This window comes from Syzygium oleosum, unplaced genomic scaffold, assembly GCF_021117445.2.
Source record: "Syzygium oleosum isolate NSW1041296 unplaced genomic scaffold, Sole_v2.1 Sole_v2.21, whole genome shotgun sequence".
In the NCBI taxonomy this organism is placed as follows: Eukaryota; Viridiplantae; Streptophyta; class Magnoliopsida; order Myrtales; family Myrtaceae; genus Syzygium; species Syzygium oleosum.
Genome location: NW_026607505.1, coordinates 1,300,917 through 1,321,796, shown reverse-complemented (window position 1 = coordinate 1,321,796; position 20,880 = coordinate 1,300,917). Strand labels below are relative to the sequence as shown.

At 40.5% G+C, this 20,880-nt stretch overlaps 2 protein-coding genes across 3 annotated transcripts; both read left to right on the top strand.

Moving 5' to 3' along the window:
* Nucleotides 1-427: 427 nt before the first annotated feature.
* Nucleotides 428-5,311, top strand: LOC115677494 (uncharacterized). 2 transcript variants are annotated; one of them, XM_056321118.1, is made up of 10 exons: nucleotides 428-560; nucleotides 652-776; nucleotides 1,463-1,563; nucleotides 2,241-2,436; nucleotides 2,530-2,622; nucleotides 2,890-2,949; nucleotides 3,682-3,756; nucleotides 4,132-4,212; nucleotides 4,554-4,617; nucleotides 4,691-4,811. In XM_056321118.1, exons 1-9 carry the CDS (start codon nucleotides 485-487, stop codon nucleotides 4,587-4,589), a joined length of 843 nt encoding a protein of 280 aa, XP_056177093.1. In that variant the 5' UTR covers nucleotides 428-484; the 3' UTR covers nucleotides 4,590-4,617; nucleotides 4,691-4,811. The 2 variants fall into 2 exon arrangements, with proteins under 2 accessions (XP_056177093.1, XP_030456529.1); XM_030600669.2 differs by lacking the exon at nucleotides 4,554-4,617 and having other exon boundaries at nucleotides 4,691-5,311.
* Nucleotides 5,312-7,656: 2,345 nt separating this feature from the next.
* Nucleotides 7,657-16,661, top strand: LOC115677476 (diacylglycerol kinase 7-like). The gene is made up of 12 exons (XM_030600652.2): nucleotides 7,657-8,338; nucleotides 9,837-9,959; nucleotides 10,074-10,211; nucleotides 10,290-10,375; nucleotides 11,323-11,410; nucleotides 12,488-12,563; nucleotides 13,242-13,324; nucleotides 13,538-13,608; nucleotides 14,833-14,910; nucleotides 15,187-15,274; nucleotides 15,609-15,725; nucleotides 16,335-16,661. The coding sequence occupies exons 1-12, from the start codon at nucleotides 8,009-8,011 to the stop codon at nucleotides 16,491-16,493; spliced, it is 1,437 nt and encodes a 478-aa protein (XP_030456512.1). The 5' UTR covers nucleotides 7,657-8,008; the 3' UTR covers nucleotides 16,494-16,661.
* Nucleotides 16,662-20,880: the final 4,219 nt, after the last annotated feature.

Genomic DNA, 20,880 nt, shown 5'->3' with positions numbered 1-20,880 from the left:
AGGTTGGGTACGAATTATTAGATTTTTGTATTCCAGGAAAATGGATCAAAACGGGTTAAATAGGCCAATTTGAGTCGGACCATTTTCAACCCGGCTCACTCATTTGACGGGTCTCATATCAACCGTTAATGTCGACATCGTGTACCTATTCAAGCTAATCAATTTATACAAATAATTTCAACCGCATACACGTCGGATTTCAAATATCGGACGTGGGAAAAACGGTGCATTGAAAACTGTAAAGATATCCTTATTTTTTCTCGGTCAAAATTAAAAAAATTCCCTTGCTTGATCGTGATATTAGATTTAGAGTCAAGATGGGGGGATACAATAGTGGAACTTTCGTTCTCGCATTTCAAGTTTTATAGTTGGGCCGTGAACATGGCCCATGGGGCCTCTGATGGGCTTATCGTGTAAGAATATATCCACGGGAATTACGTCCGCCGGAGCGCCCAAACTCTCCGGCGAGCGATTTCCGTCTTCCATGGCTTCCGATCCGAGCGGAAATTCAAAGTTCGGCTTCGCAGTCGCGGTTTCCCTGGCGCTCGCCGCCGTCTCCGGTGCTTCCCCGAGCTCCACTCCGACCGCGCATTTCGCGCTCTTTTCGTCGCTTTTTCGGCTCATCCGTGCGCTTGATCGGTGTTGTCGCAGTGTGCTTGTGGAGGAGGAGGAGGTCGAGAGAGCTGGAATCGAGGATCAGAGAGCTCGAAGCGTCGCTCAAGTCGTCGTCGGAAAAGTGCGCCGCCGAGAGGCAAGGCCGCATCAGGGCTCAGCAGGTTCGAGTCCGTTTGTTGTTGTTTTCACGCAACTTCTGCAATATTCTGCTTAGGGGAGACGGTGATAGAGGCTTGGGCGATTAGCTTCGGGGCTTTAGGCCGCGCCGAGTCGCTGAACACGATATTCGCGTTTATGTTTGAATCAACTCCGATCAGTGAACTCACCGATTGCGTGCATTTTGCATTTGCATATGCAAATTGCGCAAAACGCCTTTTGCTATTCGGAAAGCGAGATTAGGATGAGAATGGGAAAGACAAACATGATGGAGGGAGATAGAGCGAAGTTAGTAGGAAGGACAGTGGAAGTAGTGATAAAGGATGCATCTTGAGTACAATTGTTTGATCATTGTTGTTTGAAGTTTGTAAATTTATGCGTTCATCCGATTCGCATTTATCTTTAGAATGGTTAGTTATTCAGTATAGTGTTGTTCCTTCTCCCTGTTATCATTGATAATTTGTCTGCAATTTTTCAGTTTTCAGTGTTTGCAATTTGACATTCACTTAGCATCGAAAATTTTCTAAAAACCTATGCACGTGGACATTTAAGGCCATATTATTCGTGTTGTAAATTGTTTTCATAATTTTTAAATTGAGAATTATTATTTTTAATTTTCAGTAACTCGGTTGCTTACGGAAAGTGAAAACTAACGGGCCCTTTCATTTTCTGTGCAATGTGTTGACTCTAGGCTTTAAGGAAAGCTATAGCACAACCTCAGCTGGAAAATTCTGAGGTTACTTCTTATCCAATGAGGCCTATTGGCATTGTCAAGTCATGCTTTTCTACCAGGTATGCAATTTGCCAATCTCTCTTTTGCCATAATGAACTTTTTTTTGGTGGTTCATAGCCTTGGCCATAGCTTATTGTGACTATGATGACATGGTATCTTGGTATTGGAGATTTCACAAGTTTTTCGACTTGAATGATTGGGTAGAGATGGCGAAAGAACTAGTTTGGAGAATCATAGTTGGCATACATGAAATGAGATCTGAATGTTCACATGGAAAGGTTTGTGAAGTCTCTTGAAACTAAAGAAAAAGTTTCTGGCAGTGTCACTGCATCGGGGAGCCGTCATATACAATGAGAGAGAGCATGCTTGCTATTTGATGCATCTCGAGTCCCTCCAGTATCACTTGAGGGCCTTGAAGGATATTCTCATTGCTGGATTATATATGTTTTCCATCTCAATACGGATTTGGCAGTGTCATTGCATCGGTTAGCCATCATATACAATGAGAGAGAGAGAATTGCACCGGTTAGCCATCATATACGATGAGAGAGAGAGAGAGAGAGAGATGCAATTTTTTTAGTCCAGTCACTGGAACTTCTGAAAATTAGATTTCTTGTTCACCCATCACTGTTAAAAAGGCAAGCCCATCCAATTAGCAGCTCTGTGTGGTTAATTAGCTTTTTATGTGCAAGCTGTTTGTGGGATGAGCCATGAGTTGTTGTATCTCGCGATGTAGGAATGGCACGCCGAGGCAGCCTTTAATTGTGCCCCTCGCAAGAGCATGTTTGCTATTTGATGTATCTCGAGTCCCTCCAGCATCACTTGAGGGCCTTGAAGGATATTCTCATTGCTGGATTATATATGTTTTCCATCTCAATACGGATTTAGAGAAGTTGTGGAAGGAGACATCTAGATCAAAGTTCAAGGCAAAGGTTCGTGGCCCATTGTGATAAAACTGTGACCAGGAAAGCTCCAAGTAACTTTGTATTTGTCATACTTGTTTAAGAAGATCAATAGATGGACAGGTCAGGGTGCCAAGACTGAAAGGCGAAAAGGTTGGAGTCTTTGCTACAAGGTCTCCACATCGACCTTGCCCTATAGGGCTAACTGTTGCAAAGGTAAACAGCATTATGTGAGAACATTGTGTCTTCTTTTTTGGACTTTTTGAATGTTTCTTTCCTAGATTATACGAACTCTTCTCTATGGGAGTATGTGATAAAATGACTCATATAATAATAAGACACTTCTCAACAGATCGCTGTCTACTGAGCAGATTTCCTCACATTGTGTGTTTTTCTGGTTTCTACTTGCAATTTACTCTACTGTATTACGAAAATACAAGAATTATAATGGACACTTAGCAATACTTCCTTTGTATAACGTAGGTGGAGGCTATCAAAGGAAACACGGTTTCACTCTCAGGCGTAGATTTGGTTGATGGAACGGTGAGTTCTCTTTTCTCATGATCTACTTCGACGTTAGATAAATATTTTTTCTGATTGACCTATGATACTCAAACTGTCCTTATGCACAGAATCTTACGAGTGGCCATCGTTGGATTACACACTTACATTCTTCATGGTCTAAAGTTCCTAGAGTTTATGTTGCCATTTGCTTTTGCATCATAGTAATGTTTGGCCATCTATAATTGATTAGCTTTCATTGACTACTCAGGCTAGCTCCATGGCATTAGAAAGCTAATTGGTTAAGAATGTGCAAAGAATTTAGTATATCTTTAGTAATTGTTAGGATGCACATGTGAGTTATTTTAGAGAAATCCCACATCGGATAATCGGTGTGGTGTAAAGTAGTTAATATCTTACTTGGCTCATACCTCATTGGCTTAAGCTTTTGAGTGAAGTTGGGTCCAACTGGATATATTAACAGGCTTGGACTTAGGCTCCCTTTTGGTGATCTCCCCGGGCGAAAGGTATCAAGCTTCCACTGTTGCGGTCCTAATAGTAATTTACTACCTGAGTTACTGGATTTTGAGTTTTTGTGGCCAAAGCATGGTATCAGCTCCCTTTAACATTGTGATTCAGATGATTATGAAGCAATAACAGGTTACCACTTGAGCAATACACTTACTAGATGTAGCGCATATGTCTGTACTTTCCTTTCACCAAATATAAGTTGTTTAACATTAACATATTTATGATTTTGTTTATGTTGGACAGCCAGTTCTGGATATCAAACCTTATCTCTCGTACTGCGACAGCCTCCCAAGAGCAAGAGTGCCGTCCTGGGTAATGGTGAGAACTCAGTTCTCTATTGTTTTTTGTTTGTGATTCTCTTTCAGGGGTTGAGTGGATACTAAACCTTACGCATGAAGGATGTCACAGTATCTTTTTCATGCCGACCAGTAAAATATTATGCTCGAGTATGATGATGTCTATTGTGTGATTTTTAAGCATCTTAGGCACCATCAGACTTGGGACTCCTAATTATTTATTCCTTGCCTTAATAAGGTATTTGTAGTTCGCGGTGCAGTTACTCCTGATCTTTGGTTACCCATTCCCTTTATGGGTAATATAACCATGAAGAAAACAAGGGCCTTCATATGTATTAAGAGTCTTCTCTATGAAAGACACATTTCTTAAGATCTCACATGTGCCTAATTTGCTCAGGTTGACAGTTCACTAGCAGTTGCTTCCGTGAACTTCTCCGGTCATTTCTCTTCAACGCTAGCTGATTGCTGGGCAGTTGTGGTGAGCTTTCTTAAACTAATTTGACTAATCATTATGGAGATCTTTCGTTCATGTGCTCTTTCTACATTGGACAGAGTCTTAATTTTTTTTTTTTTGTGTCATCTCGTGATAGTTCATTAGTTTCCACACATTTTCTAATTTTGTGGCAAGATTAGATGATTCATATACTCATCTAACCTTTGGTGATGAATTTGCAGTTTAATTTTGCAACCGGTGAATGTTAAATATGAGTAAATACTAGAATTTCTTAATCGAGGGATGATTGCTGCTCTGTCACGATGCTTCTTTTACTACGGATCTTTCAATCTTATGTTAGCATGTATGACTACTTTGGTGAACAGAATATCCTATTAGAAGTGCAGTTGCAAATTATGTAATCACGTCATATAACAGAAAATTGTTTTTGCGAGTCATTTGTAAGTAGCGTGGCTTCTTTTAGTTCTTAGTCCGTATATTTTCTGACTAATGTGCATTTCAGGGAAAGAGTTCGATGTATGCATCGCCAGAAGAGCTTCAGAAGTTGATCAAGGAAGTCCTTTCATGGGATATACGATCAGTATCTCAGAGAAACCGAACACATGAGTCGCCTGTTAAGGAAATTAATGGCAAAGCATCTGACATAACTTCGGACATTGACGATCTGCACGAAGATGGTTCTGAGGGACTTGAGAAGGCGCCTCTGCATTCCAAGGATATAGTTTATCACCTTGTTTTGGAAAGATTTGATGTCTCATATAGAATTTACTCTGATGGAAATGTCTTTGTGGAGAAAGTCACACTTCCCTCAGACATCCCAGATACTAACAGTGAGGGTATTAAAAACCAATACGAAGAATGACTTGGATGGCTAGGTTGCTCCAGGATTTTGGTAATCCAAATGGATGGTTTGCTTGGATTGGGGTTCATTTCATACCGGAGCTTGGGGTTCCTGTTTTTCTCTATGTTTGATGTTTCCATTAGCTACTTCACCTTAGATTTTGTCAGTGAGGTTTTCTACTTCTGTTCAAATGTACAGATCACTCTGCAAACCAACCAGTAGGCTGAAGAAAAGAGCCAAATAAATTATCCGAAATATACATGGAGGGTAATACTTATGTAATGAGTTTTATCACTTGCTCGGGATATCTATTTGGAAAACCCGCCAGCCACATGTTCCCAGCGAAGTTGCACTGGCTAGATGGGCACTTGCATACACCTTGTCCTCATATCATACAATGATTTATGATATCAGGATTCTTCATTTCCATTTCCTGGAGTGCAAATGGAATGCCAAAAGGGACGAATCGCCCTTTACCTACTACTAGACCGACCTATTCAAAATGGATCGTAAACAAATTTGTTAACCCATATTTATTGGGCTGAGTTAGTTATGTCGGGTCATTAGTTTGTATTGCATGAAAATAGGTCAAAACGGATTAAATGGGTCAATTTAGATCGGACTATTTTCGACCCGACCGACCCACCTATTTTACGGGATCTACCTACTACCAAACAACTGCAAGAAGCAATCACTCAGCGTTCAATTCGCCGTCCACGAGACAGCTCCGCCGGCCCGATCCTGTTCTCGTGTTTAGTTCATTCTCCTCATCTTCCATTTTAAGATGAAAAAAGAGGAGCCGTCCCCAGTTGAAATCCGCCATCGAAGGGGGGAATGTGGGCTGGATTGAAATCAGACATCTCGCGGATAAAAAGAAGCCTGCACCTAGGTAGTCGTTGGCTGTCTCTTTCACGTGCGGTGGCCCCGACAGCAAAATTCCTGGTGAGGTCAAGAGTCTTTAAGAGTTTTACACCGTATGCTGCCGATTCACTCCAAAGACACGACGAAGCAAAGCTCTGGCAAAAAAGGGCACTTTACTCACGTTCGGTTAACGAAAGAGTTCTTTTGCTCGTACCGTTCGATCGTTTTAGCCCCCTCAATGTCTTGATCGAGAGAGAAAAAGGTTCTCTCATCAGGCGCGCTGCCGTGTATAATCGAGACGCGCGCGAACACCGTTTCTTAATACAGAAAAGGGTGTATGCATTTTGATCGACGTGGGTTTGGGATATACGCATCGATCGACCCCGCAGCGGAAGCTAAGGATATATGCAAATGACCAGGAAGTAGCTTTTGGCCGCAGACGATCGGGAGAAGCTTCCAAAGGCTTTGAAGGAAGGGGGCAAAAGCTTAGGGAGAGAGAGAGGGAGAGAGAGAAAGGATGCCGAAATGGACCACTTCTAGAAGATCAACGGTCAAGCAAAACCCCGCGTGGGACCCCGGGTGTCCTACTTTTCCATGCCGTATTTTACACGGGACGCCGATTGGACTGACCATTTTTACTTGTTTTGCCCTTGTGAAGAATATCAGCCACACAAGTATGGAAAGACGGTCCTTGACAATTTATTTTTTCAGAAAAAAATTGCGGGGAAGTCGACGCAATTGAATCCTGAAACTTCCGTAAAGTGTAATCAAGTCCCGAAATTTATCAAGCTGGTCCAATCGAATCCTTTTGTTAATTCCGTTCGATTAGGCTGACGGAAATTGTTGGCTTGTCTTATTTTGTTATTTTCTTAAGACACGCGACGATGGCGTGGCGCCCACCAAGCGCCACGCCAGAAAATATTCAAAAACAAAAAACAAACAGAATTGGAATAAAAATAAAAAAAATTAAAAAAAAAAATCCAAACTCAACTCAACGGCTGTGCGCCAAGCCCTCATCGGTGGCCACTGCCATAGATGCCGGGAGGGGCCGGCGGAGGTCCTTCATTGCATATTGATTGCCTTCTACTTCCAGATGCGCAGAGGGACCGTATCATTCTAATCTCTACCAACCGCCCCTTTTTTTAATGATGGAAAGTTTGGGAAAAGTAGATGGAAGTTGTGAGGATCTCAATATTCATTGCATTTAATTGGAATGCCACGCCAATAATTTATGAACAAAATTCCGGGGACCTAAGTCTTAGATTAAGGCAAAAAAAACCCTTTAGCATTTTTCCGGGCCTCATCCCAAATTTTCTAACTAAACATCAGAAACCCAATTAGTTTCCCAAATAGGAACCCCACCACCGAATCACAAATTTAGATAAAGAAAAACCGCCAAAACCTATCGACCTGCCATAATCGCGTCTCAGGTCGCTAGCCCGGCCTGCCCCATCATTGTCCCTCCCACGCCGGCTCTTATTGTTTCCGGCCCGCCTCGATCCCGCGACGCTCCCCGTGACTCTTTACCTCGATTACCGATTAGGTTCGACAATTATCAACCTAAATAAAACGAATTATTATTATTATTTTTAAAAAATCATTACCTCGTACAGTTCGTTGCCAAATCGGGGCCGAACCTAAACCTTCTCGAAGATGGCAAAAACATGTAAATAAACCGAAAAGGCGCGGGCTTTTTTTGAACGTGGGAGGCGTCCCGACACAACCCAACAGTTACAAAAACTAAAGAAAACCACGGCGGGGGATCTTGTCCTGCCGGTCGTGGAAGATCGTCATTCGCCGTTCTCTTCCTCGTTGTTCCGCGCTTTCTCTCTCCATAAGCCTCTCGCTTTCTCTCTCTAGGCGAATCTATGCGGATGCGTATGGCGCACAGGCGCGATCGTACCTTCGATCCCCATCTTTTATCCCGTTAAAAGCGCGGGCGGGTGTCGTGATTGCTCGTGATTCCAAGTTGGGATTTTTATGAACATCGTCGTCCCTCGGCCCTTCGCTTTCCACTTCGCCGGGCGAGTGTAGTCTTCCCCCTTCTCAGCTGCTTGATCGAATCCTAGAGGGGGGGGGGGGGGGGAGGTTTCTGGGTTTCTCTCTTATCGGGCGTTGATGGGTTCCCCTGCGTCGCCGGAGGAAGGGGTGCGGGTGGCGGCGGCGAGGTCGTCGGTGATCGACTCGTTCCGGAGCTGCGGGCTGACGGGGATGCAGATCGACAAGGAGGAGCTGCGGCGGAGGCTGATCATGCCCAAGTACCTCCGCATCGCTATCCGGAACTCGATCCGGTTCAAGGACCCGAACAGCGTCGATGAGAACCAGCCCGCGGACGAGAATGCCGAGCACCCGGAGGCTCCCATGGTTGTCTTCATCAACTCCCGCAGCGGCGGGAGGCACGGGCCTGAGCTCAAGCAACGGCTTCACCAGCTGATCGCTGAAGAACAGGTGCGGATGATGTGGCAGTTGGTAGGATAGTTGATGTTTAGTTGAATTTCATCACCCAATTTATCTCTGTGCGTATGTCTGAGCTCATGCTCTGGCGTCATATGGTAGTAGCTGTAAAAAGGGGTCTGCTTTCTTGAAATTCGTTGGATGATTTGGAAGCCTAGTCTGGGTTCGTTGCCATGCTCTCGACTGCTCGATTGAGTGCAATCATGTGTTGGTGTGTTGGGCATCTGTTATTTGGGACACTTCAAGGATTTTGGGCATTGTTGAGCTGTCTTAAGATGAGAAAGGCCATAATTTGGGAAACGATGATGGCCGCTTTCGTGCTGGAAATGCCTTTGCTAGCTTGGGTTCGCATCTTTTCTATTTCTATCTTGATCTGTTCTCAATCTGGTTCCTTATCGCTGCATAAAATTTAAAGCTCCACTGTTTTGGATATTGTAAAAGCCCTTCTGATTTTCTCTTTTCTTTTCAATTGAGAAAGGATGCATCTTTTATACGCAGTTTATGAATTGCTTCATCGGAGTGACTGCGGATAGTGAATGTCTGTTATTCTTTTGTTGAATTGGAGCTTGAAAATAAGACATGAAGATGTTGGGTCTCTCAAATTTTCAAGGGGCTCTTTACTTTTCAATTGGGATAGGATGCATCTTTTATACGCCGTTTATGATTGCTTCATTGGAGTGACTGCGGATAGTGAATGTCTGTTATTCTTTTGTTGAATTGGAGCTTGAAAATAAGACATGAAGTTGTTGGGTCTCTCAAATTTTCAAGGGGCTCTTTACTTTTCAATTGGGATAGGATGCATCTTTTATACGCCGTTTATGATTGCTTCATTGGAGTGACTGCGGATAGTGAATGTCTGTTATTCTTTTGTTGAATTGGAGCTTAAAAATAAGACATGAAGTTGTTGGGTCTCTCAAATTTTCAAGGGGCGGACGTCTGTTGGTTTGTGTTTATTTTTTTAGTACAGAATTTCTCTTTTTTTTTTTTTTTTTTTTTGGTAAGGTAAGGAACAGAATTTCTCTTTGAGTTGCGGCATAAACAAAAACTTTCAAAAAATGAGAGAGAGAGAGCGATTTGAGCCATTCTATGTCGACTATAGTTGCGCACAACTTGAATTATTGCAGCGACTCATAAATATTTTTTGACAGATGTGTTCACAGATACAATTTTTTCTCTAAAAGTATGACATGCAATATTTTGGATATTTATATCTTTCAGTACCACATGCACCCTTTTTAAATTATATATAGTATGTTAAAAGGGTCATTTTGAGTTTCGCAAAAGCTTTGGAGCTACATTCGACTACAGGGGTTTCTTTACCAAGATCGAAAAATCTTATGATTACATTGTTGAAAAATTATAATCGAGCGGGTTTTTTTGCCACTGTTTGTCATGCTTCTATATCCTAATGTATTTGTATTGTATGAACTTCACGTCGCACTCTTCATGTTAAGAATACACTCCTTTGATTCTAAGGTCATCTATGTTGCAGGTTTTTGATATACAAGACGTTAAGCCTCATGAGTTTGTTTTATATGGGTTGGGTTGCCTGGAAAAGTTGGCTAGTCTCGGTGATCAATGTGCCAAGGAGATCCGGGAGAAAGTAAGAGTTGTGGTATGTTCGACTAGCCAATCAAGTCAATTAATAGAGTTGCACGGATGTGTGTACAGATGTGGATTAAAACTTCTACATTGATACTTTATGGAGACCTTTCTGATTGTTGGGCAGGTTGCAGGTGGAGATGGAACCGTTGGTTGGGTATTAGGATGTCTTGGAGAACTTTACGGGCTGCACCGAGAACCAGTCCCTCCAGTGGGAATCATTCCTCTTGGTACGGGGAATGACCTAGCTAGGAGTTTTGGCTGGGTACGCTGCTTCTCTTTGTCGTGTTTTCAATTCTCCAATTCTATCTCTCGATTCATTGTGGTGTAATTTTGAGTTTAGGGTGGTTCGTTCCCCTTTGCCTGGAAATCTGCTGTCAAAAGGACTCTTGACAGAGCAAGTACCGGTCAACTGTGTCGTCTAGATAGGTATGATATCTTTCTTAATCGTCGATTGATGGCATACACTTTCGTCAACCAAACTTCATATCTAGCAGAATGGCAATACTCATTAGCAATGATCAGGTTTATGCTGTCCTTAGAGTTGCACAGTAGAAGACAATGACTGGTTGAGAGCTTTTAACGTTATTTGTTGCACTTCGATGACTAATTGCAAATGGCAGGCATGCCGTTGGTGCTTTTTAATATACTTTCTTACTCATCCAAAGAAAATGACAATTGTTGCACCATGCCACGTTCCGTTGTTGATAAAATCCAAGTGCATGAACATTTCAGCTTCTGCTCTAAAATTTCCCCCAGTCCCACTAGTGTGGGTTGAGTAGGAAGACTAATATGATTCCATCTCAGCTGAGGTTTTAATGGATTTGGACAACTTGGTGGGAGCAGAAGAAATATACTGGGATTAGGATGGGGAGTGTCTGAGGATGGATATATTGTGAAACTGAGAGCAGGAAAGTACTTCTAGAAAGGTTCATTAGTAATAATATGTGTCAATGTACAAAATTAATAAGTCGATGTGATATTTGTTGAGGGGTAATTGTATTAGAGGTTGAGAGAAAAGATGCAAAGCCTAGCATATAGGGCTGTCTTCCTATTGTTGGGGCCTGTACTCTTTGGGCCAGAATCCCATGTGTGGCATTTCAAACAAGTGCCTTGGCATCACTGTTTGTCTCTTTGAAATTGTTGCCTAGTGGAGGGATCGTAACTTCTTTAGTATTATTTGCTAATGTTAAAATATTTTTGGTGGTTATATCACGTATCCCATGAGAATAGGCTGAAGCATTTTCACAACCTTTTTTGTCTGCTATATTCTTCAGTCTGTCACTAGTAATACTTCATGTATTTTTATGAGTATTTGATCGTTATTCTCTCATTGAACAATCATTTATCACTGAAACGCTCATTTTACAATGCAGTTGGCATGTTGTGATGTCTACGCCGATGGATGAAGAAATTAAATTACCTCATTCTCTAAAGCCCACTGAAGATTGTGCTCTTGATGAGGTTTGTTAGCTCTTATTACGATCATATAGCTCAATTAAATGTGAACTTTTGATGGATGATAGGGCATACTCAGCAACAAAACTATGTGATGGGCATTTACTTTTTTAAGGTTCACTGATCTGCGACATTATGTTTCCTTGGAAGTGCTTTAACAGTACAGTGGAGGAACTCATTCTCTTTTTTGAGTTCATGCATGATATGCAAGTAGCATTGTTATGCTTTCACTTGGAATAAATTGGTGAGGTGTCTCCTCCTTGTACCGTATTGTGCAAGAGCTCTAGAACAATATGGTGGTTTCCTGTTTTAAATGTTTAAACACTGGATTCATGGTCAAGCTTGACAACTTTATTAATAGAAAGGGTAATATATGACCTGTTAAGAATGGAAAGTGATTTATGGTCAGATCTTGAAAATGTGGTATGTTGATATTTTCTCGCTCTTTGTAGTCATAATGTTTCGTATGACCAAAGTTGTATAACATTTGTAATTTTACTTTAAAAGCACGGCATGTAGGTAGCACACATTTGGTCTTGTTCCTTATGCAATTTGTCAACATTATGCACAAGCTTTCGTCTGTAAAACTGACATAAGGTTGAAATACTGTATGAAATGAGTGTTGGACTGTTATATACAAACATGTTTGTGAAATGAGTGAAGTGAAAATGAGAATGTTTTCATGAGTTTCTGGGTCTCATAAAAAGATAAGATATAGGAAAGAGTATATATGAAAGAAACTTTGTAGCGCCTTAATGGAAAATAAGATGAGATAAGCCTTGTTTTCTTTTATTGGACTACTTGTAAATGTTATATTCACATGGAAACTATGCTGCATCTCGTCTTTACTAACCTTGAAGATTTTTCCTTTTTGATTATATTTCATGTTCAGTCGCTGTAAGATGAACCGAGAAGTATTTGATTGTTGGTTGTTTGGACAGGAATATGTTGTCTGTGCTGATGTGGATGTTTTATGTGTTTTGCATGCACTTTCTGTTGTTAGCCAGGGTTATGTTTGTTCTGGCTATTGACCTTTCAGCAAAATCTCTGTTTCTCATGGCCTTGATTTTTCTGATGCTCCAGGGTTTGGAATATGAAGGGCAATTGCCCGAGAAATCCAGTTGCTTTGGAGGAGTGTTTTACAATTACTACAGTATAGGTAAAGCAGTTGCTGTTCAAATCCAATGCATATAATGAAGATTGGCAATGCATATGCATTCAATATGACATATGATTCACTATGCGGGACCCTGCATTTAGCATTTCACAACCCAATTTCCTGTCACCTATTTTGCACTGCATTTATACGTGGACATGTTGATTATGCTCCATTGTTTGAGGCAGTAGAAATGCTATTAGTACGAAGACATTTCACTACCAGTTGTTTGCTGAATTATCTGACGAACTGTGATTAGTGAATTAAGTGAAGCCCACTATCTCTGTTTAGTACGAAGATGTTTCACTACCAGTTGTTTGCTGAATTATATGACAAACTGTGATTAATGAATTAAGTGAAGCCCACTATCTCAGTTTTGCATCCTTATTTCAAGTGATATACTCAATATCACCTCATTTATTGTAACCTGATTTATTATATGAGATTTAGAAACCTCTTAGTAACTCTAGCACCACATTTCCAATTAGCCTTTTATTGTGAGAGCAACTGGCTCCTTCCTCTAACCATCGATCTTTCTCATTTCTCCTTTTACTGCATAGCAGCTTACCTATATACTATATAAGATCATGGTTGAAGTTGAACGTGAATGCAGCATTTTAGGCTGTTAGTTACTATAGTTATCAACTGTTATTTACTCTCTTCCTCCCTCTGGTTTTGCAGGAATGGATGCACAGGTCGCTTATGGCTTTCACCATTTACGCAATGAAAAGCCTTATCTTGCTAATGGTCCAATTGCAAATAAGGTTCTTATTAAATTCTCTTGGCTTCATGTGTTGTCTCGTGCATAATTAGAATTTAGGTGGCATTCTCATCAATTTTGGAGCTAAATGGATCTTGATGTGTTTTGACTTGCTATCTCCCTTGCCGTCATTCGAATTGCCACCTTCTTTTTTGCCCCTTATACTTTGCTGAGATATGCTAATTGAAGCTTTGAACTGATCTGCTTGTTGCTGCAGCTGATCTACTCCGGTTATACATGCAGTCAAGGGTGGTTTTTTACACCTTGCACGAGTGATCCGAGTCTTAGGTTAGATACTTGATGAACTTTTTGGTATTTCTCCTACCTCGTTCCAGTTTTCATCTCTTAAATATATGGTTAAAGATGGCGTTGTGTTTAGCTACTGAAATTTTGCGCCGAATTTTTCATTTGTTGTCACCTTGTAACTTGGGATGTGTACAAACAGAAATAATAATGTGGTAGTTATGGTTATTGCTCTGAAAACATCGCTTGCACTACTTGACTTATACCCTTAACTAGTCCAGCACTGCAAGTGAAGTTAAAACCCTCAGGTCTTTGGTATGGGGTCTTTGTACTTTTTCCATGCTTCCCTCACTATTGTTACTGTCCTTTGGATGGGTTGGCTCGCAAAATCCCCATTTTCTTGGCAATGTCATCTGGTTTTTTTACTGGGCGATATAAAAATTTCTAAGGAACAATTTCTGTTAGCAAAATAGTGTGGTTTGATGAAAATTAGTATGACTGAGACGTATTTTACCATTGGCTAAGCTGTTCCTTTGATTGGTTAATTTCTATATTTGAGCACTAAGTCTGAGAAATATCTTGCAATTTATTGGATGAAATTGTTTGCAGTTTTAAACCTTGTTCATAGAAAAGAAGTATACATGAAAAAGATGGAACCTGAAGTTAGAGGTTTGACTATCATAATTAGGAGAACCGATATTTAAGTTTTTTAACTATTCATTATCCATATGCAACTCCGCCGTCCATATCGGGGCTTTCCTATTTGTTTATTTTTGGAACTGAGCCCAACTATGTTTAAACCATGAGATACTTCATTCAACAATGCTAAGGAGGATAAATAACTTTAAAAAGGGACAACATTAGGTAGCATGGAGGAAATTTTTGGTTGGGTAATGGGGGAGATTGTAGTATCGAATCATTCTCTTTAGTATGACAACCATTCCCTGCATTGGACTACTATCTGCATTGAACTAGTATCGAATCATTCCCTTAGGGTCATTTCTGCACGTGTCAGGAGGAATACCCATCCCACACCTTGTTATTGTTCCCATCTTTCTATTGCAATTCTTTATTATAGTACCTTGAATACTATGGCAAGCGTTGTAGTAGCTGCCCCCCTAACATTTATTAGGACAATGCAGCTTCTTTTTTTCTCTTTTGTAGTCTCACTGTTGATAAGATGATATTTGCAGATTGAAAAACTGTCTATTTGTTTCTTTTTTATCATTCATCTCATCTTGCTATGCATGCAAATGTGTTGATTTTTAGGGGACTAAGGAACATTCTTAGGATGCACGTTAAGAAGGTCAACTGCACAGAATGGGAGAAGGTTCCTGTTCCTTCCAGGTTAGAGTTCTAAATGTGCATTGTTACACACGCACACACACATGTATGTATTTTTGTTTTACTCTTTCTTTGGGATTCTTTTCAATGGCTCCCATATATGTATAGATGCTCATGGTGTAGAACGTTACAAAGTTTGTCATCACTTAAATCTTTCTAATGCTGTTAAAAGCCTAATCTTTTGTTATGAGTATGTTTATCAATGAGCAATATTTGTTTTCTGCTCCTGATTATGTCATTTTTCAAGTGTTGTCTGTTCACTTTTTCCCTGGTTTCCAGTGTCAGGGCCATAGTAGCTCTGAATCTTCATAACTATGCCAGTGGAAGGAATCCGTGGGGTAATTTGAAGCCAGAATATCTAGAAAAGGTGCTTCTCATGAACCTCCGTGCAGAAAGTAATTGTGATGAGATTTTTGCTTATTGCATGTTTCTAACAAGATTGTTTTCGTAAAGTGGAAATTTTCTCGAAAGCATGAAAATCAAATTTAATGTCCTATGAACCAGTTTTGCCAGTACTGACACCATCTTAGAACCAGCTACTTAGGACATTCTGTGCACATGAATGAAGCAATATGTTTTTTATGTTCAAGGTTGCATTCTTCTTCGACTATGTGATATAGCACTTCAGAAACTACCTGCCACTTACGTGGTAATAGTGCTCTTTTAGTTGACCTAATGGTGGGGCATCGTATGCCATGCAGAGAGGATTTGTTGAGGCCCATGTGGACGATGGTCTGCTTGAAATATTTGGCTTAAAGCAAGGATGGCATGCCTCATTTGTCATGGTTGAATTGATATCCGCAAAGCACCTTGCCCAGGTAAACTATCTTTGAGATGTTTTATGCTTTAGTATGAGATTCTAGGATAGAAATGCCAAAAGAAACCAAAGAAAAACAAAATATCTGTGGGATCTCACAGTTTTCCAGTGGCAATCAGGATGGCGCTGGCTGTGGACCCACACCAGATGCTCAGTTGTTGCCAACCAGCAACTGCGCCAAGAGCTACGCATTTTGTTTTAGTTTTCTGGATCTGTTTTTGTGTCTTGGCTGTATTTCTCCATAAGTCAGTAATGGGTTGTCCTCAGAAGCCTGAACCTACTATTGAATTTTTGGTTTTTCGCTACACCAAAACTTAGCCACCTGAACTGTGGGAAATTCAGCTGGGGTGGGTTGTCCTCAGAAGCCTGAACCTACTACTGAAGTTTTGGTTTTTCGCTACACAAAAACTGAGCCACCTGAACTGTGGGAAATTCAGCTGGGGTGGGTTGTCCTCAGAAGCCTGAACCTACTACTGAAGTTTTGGTTTTTCGCTACGCAAAAACTTAGCCACCTGAACTGTGGGAAATTCAACTGAGGTGGGGTCTCTAGGAACCTGGTTTTCCCTAACATGCAAGCTGAATCGTTGGTTGTTTTAATTTTACCCGACAGGCTGCTGCTATTCGGCTGGAAATCAGGGGTGGGGAGTGGAACAACGCGTACATGCAGATGGATGGAGAGCCCTGGAAACAGCCGCTGAGCAAGGATTATTCAACTTTTGTGGAAATCAAGAGGGTGCCCTTCCACTCGTTAATGATCCATGGAGAGTGAAACAGCCTAGGGTATTACAGATATGGGTCCATGGAATTGGTGGCTAAATTTATTTGTTTATAATGGGTCATGTACCATAGTCATAGCTTAGGTTTAGAATTTTAATGCGATTGCTGTAACTGTATATTGTCGATTTGTTGTATTAATGTAATGCTTAGTTTATTTTAATTATAGAAGCTTTGTTGTCGCACAAACTGATTCACTGGTTGTGTAAGCACTCGATCCTACTCTGATATCTTAGTAGTTCTTGGAAAATTTACGATGACAAAGTTTTGAAGAATGCCTTTCAGACCACATTCAGTATCTCATACATATTAGAATCAGATCATAAAGATGGAGAATTTCTGGCACTCAGTGTGCCTTGGTCGCCACCGAATTAATGTTTGCTTTTACTCACTTTTTGGGTTATTATATCTCCAGTTCTGAATGACCTTTCCAGTTCTTTTTGGGGCTTCAATGAATAGCTGTTCCAACTCGAGCATGTGTAAGCTGGCCCTTACTATCATGTAGCTTATGACTGCTTACTCAGCAATAATCATTCTACCTGATTGGCAGAGACTAAAAGAATCTGTGCTCCTTTTCTGGTCAGTAGAAATCTGTGTACAGTTAAAACAAATGCATTCATCCTAAGCACGTAATTCACTTTTTCTGAGTAAAAGTCTACCTACTAATCTTCCGATGGACAGAGATAATGGTGGATTAGCCCAAAATCAGTGTGGAAGCTAAAGAAAAACTTGCAGGGTGAAACTTCAGTTAGAAATGGACCAAGAAAGCTGTTTCATGGTAATGGGGCTAGGAGCTAGGTAATCCTAACACTTCTCATGTCTTCACTTCTCAGCTATCGAAAACTCTAGTGGCTCATGGAAGAGCAGTCATTTTAGAGACCTGAGGAATCGGCATAGCCAAAGATAATAAATAAGAAAAATTGCCACAGGGTCTTATTGCAGGCAAAGTTGTGTAGTGGGAAGAGCTTTTCTGTGATGGATACAGGTCATTAAGCCAGGGTGTAGGAAGAAGAAAATGACACAGAGAGGCAATATATGCAGAGAAAAAGAAAAAGGAAACCAAGTGAGTTGGTGGGGGGGACCAGCAACCTGTGTCTTCAAGTAATCAAACAAAGAATAAAATAAAAAAATTGGATCGGGGCAATCAATTTTCAACTCACTGGGAAGCAAAGTGGTCTGACTGTCTCTTTCTCTCTTCCATTTCAAATCCACCAACACTATCTACTGACTCCTGACTCATCTTCCACATCTGCGTGTCATTACTTTGCACCCATTAATAATGGTAACGATGCCTTGTTTGGTAATCCAATGGTCCTATTCTTGTTATCATAACCCCACTGTCTTGTGAGCTTTGCTCCTACAATGGATCGTGAATCAGCATGGCCTACCATATCCATACTACGTCCAGATATTCACGGGCAGTCAGTTCGATATCAATATGGTATCAAAGGAGGAGGTTCGGACTTTAGATTTCTTGGCCATATTATATAGTCCCCGATTAATCTGTTGATTTTCATTTTTGAGAGCGGGGTGTCCACATGTCGGGTGAGCAGTACGTAATTAAAATTCAAGTTTGCATTTGTCCACCCGATTAAACTGCCAGGTTCCGCCGCAATATCACGCAAATGCGTAATAATTTGCACCCGACTTACAATTATTAGGCATAGTTTTAAGATCAGGGCTCAATAGTTGTTGCAATAAGATGTCAAGGGTTTGGCTGAATTATTAAAGTAATTGCGACCTTTTGGTGATAAAAATGATTAGGATGTCATGCCTCAAAGAAACAGTGAGATATTTCAAGTTTCATTATACCGATGTGAATGGTCAATATCTAATCATGTGTAGATTTAGTTTGGTGCGCGAAATTTGGCCCAGAACATCTACTGATCGCAAAACCAAAAAGAAAAAAGAAAAAACCAACCATGATTAGAATCTAGATTGATTCCTTGATTTAATATATATTCAACTCGCTTGCGGAATTTCATTCAAATTTTAAACATATAAATGGTTATTTTTTCCCCAAAATCTCTAAGAATTCATGTTTAACCTTTAATAATGTTTATGAACTATAACCATCGTCCAATCACAAAATATATGAAGACAGGCATAATCCATCCTTTCTCTATCCTTGGAGAAAACATAGACCCAAGGCCGCATTTTGGATCTAGGTTGTCCTAGCCATTAAAAGTCAAGAAATAACAATTCCTTAGGCAAACGTCAACACCACTATGAAATTCCACTAAAAGGATTTGTCATAGGTTTGGACCTCCATTCAAAATCTAGAGAAGATAGAGATATGCTCTTAACATGTGAAGTAAGAACATTGTTTCATGTCAACTTTGACCCCTCGTTACATCGACATGTGATGCGCAGAATGATTCTCGACGATAAATTCTTTTTTTCAAAAGACCGTGGGAGCCACTTCCAATTTGGAGATAAAGATATGCTCCGACTCGGTTTTGTTAAATGAGCCAATCAACTCAAGATTTGTGCCCCGGATTTGTTTAAGTTTGTACATCAAATAGAACTAAAACATCTTGCATCGCTCATTCATGGGGTTTATGTTACCCACGCGTGATGTGTGCAGATACTTAGGTTAAGGACGGGATAAGATAACTATGTGTGTCCCTAACCCGGGGCGAGGGTTAACAATTAAATAGAATTTTTTAGATCATCATAGTGATGTACCCTTGCAAAAAAAAATTGCAATAGGCACCAAGTGATCATGGGACCTGTCCCCCCGGCTCTTTCGCAACCATCTTTCACCAAAATAATTTATTCTTGTTGGACAATCTTGTTACAACATCCAGCTTTAGTGCTGTCCTCCCATAAAGCCACATGAAAAATTGATATAGTTGGGCACACTGGACGTAGTTTTGCTACACATAATTAAACCATTAAGTGCTTTTTCCGCAAATCTACACTTTGGAGTGTAGTGTGCTAAACACAAAGTCATCTGATTAGTACAAGTGGCTTTTCTTTGCTGCCAAAGGTCAGGTTGCCCTCTTTTCACTTTCTTCAGTCGAAATTCAAGCACATTGATTTGAAAGTAAAGAAAGAAGGTGGGAAAAACTGAAGGGATCAGAGAGAAAAAAATGAAAGATATCGCTTTTGCATGGTAGGTTGGTGCAGGCGATGGCCCTCTGATCTCCTGGAAGTCAGTGTGTGATGGAATTGGGCCATTCATCTGGTGAGAGCTCTCTTACAAAAGAGGAGGTTGCTTTTTCAGGGCAAAGCACATGGTGATTTGTACTCATCCGAGTACAACGATATTGTATGAATTGATCATATGGGGTCAGGTCAGATTCTTTGGCTTCTTAAAGCTGGAAGTCTATCTGCTAATACAACATGCGCTGCAGGTTGCCAAAAGCGAGCATAAACTTGGCCAAGTTGCTCACAAAAAGCTTGGGGTGACCAGGTTGATTTGCTTGCTCAAATGGTAACAACAGCAGACAGTTGAGTTTGCAACTATTATTCTAAGAGCTTAAGCCATTGGAGAGCAATTCGAACCTAGGGCATGCTGATTAACCTTATCTGTGTAGATATAAGAATCGGTTAAACCCATGATGTATGAAGAAGGGAGAAGCATTAACCGGGCATGTGAGAAATCACGCTTTGAACTCTGTAACCCGAGTGGCCAACTACTTCTTCTAAGAGCTTGAGTTATTGAAGAATGGCTCGAATCATGCATTATATCTTGAACAAGGACACCACTTGTTTTCGTGCAATTACCGGTTTAGTTCATGAGTTTCTTAGTAATAACCTCTTAAATGTCTATGCGGAGTTTCCATGTTCAAGATCTTTATGCCAAAGAAACTACCTTACATGAAGCCATTAAATGATTTTCATAGTATGAGATATTTATACCTTCAATTCTACTTATCCTTAGAAACCCAAGTAATTTATCACCAAGTCCACATGAAGTGACTATATTACATGCCATAAACACAAAATTATTCCATTACGATTAATTAGAACTCTCAGACATCATCTGAATTCACACAAAGACGACCGGCAATAAAATCTTGGAATGATTATCCCAATAAAGTTTTCTGATCGATTGCAACAACCAACTTTATGTCATTTGCATGATGATTTCTCTTTATAATATTGCAAGTGGTGTCACAGTATTAGGTCACGATCACTTGTAGGCATCTAGGGCATACGCAAATGTGGATCAATCATGGACTAAGAGAACCATGCTCGTGCAGAATAATCTCCGAGCATTGGATGCCAAATCTTGTGTTTATACAACACAATAATCTTATCATATTCTGTTATCCCTACTCGTTAATCTCTAGATTATTTTTCTTAGTATTGGCACGTGAAAAGCTGCAAAATTTATTGGATATTGTTACGTAAAATATCGAGGTACGAGCGTC

Coding starts and splice junctions, on each gene's coding strand:
- LOC115677476 (XM_030600652.2), top strand. CDS start 8,009: ATGGGTTCCCCTGCGTCGCCGGAGGAAGGGGTGCGGGTGGCGGCGGCG. Junction 9,960..10,073: donor GGGAGAAAGTAAGAGTTGTG/GTATGTTCGACT, acceptor ATTGTTGGGCAG/GTTGCAGGTGGAGATGGAAC. Junction 10,212..10,289: donor TAGCTAGGAGTTTTGGCTGG/GTACGCTGCTTC, acceptor TTTTGAGTTTAG/GGTGGTTCGTTCCCCTTTGC.
- LOC115677494 (XM_030600669.2), top strand. CDS start 485: ATGGCTTCCGATCCGAGCGGAAATTCAAAGTTCGGCTTCGCAGTCGCG. Junction 561..651: donor GGCGCTCGCCGCCGTCTCCG/GTGCTTCCCCGA, acceptor GTGTTGTCGCAG/TGTGCTTGTGGAGGAGGAGG. Junction 2,950..3,681: donor TAGATTTGGTTGATGGAACG/GTGAGTTCTCTT, acceptor TATGTTGGACAG/CCAGTTCTGGATATCAAACC.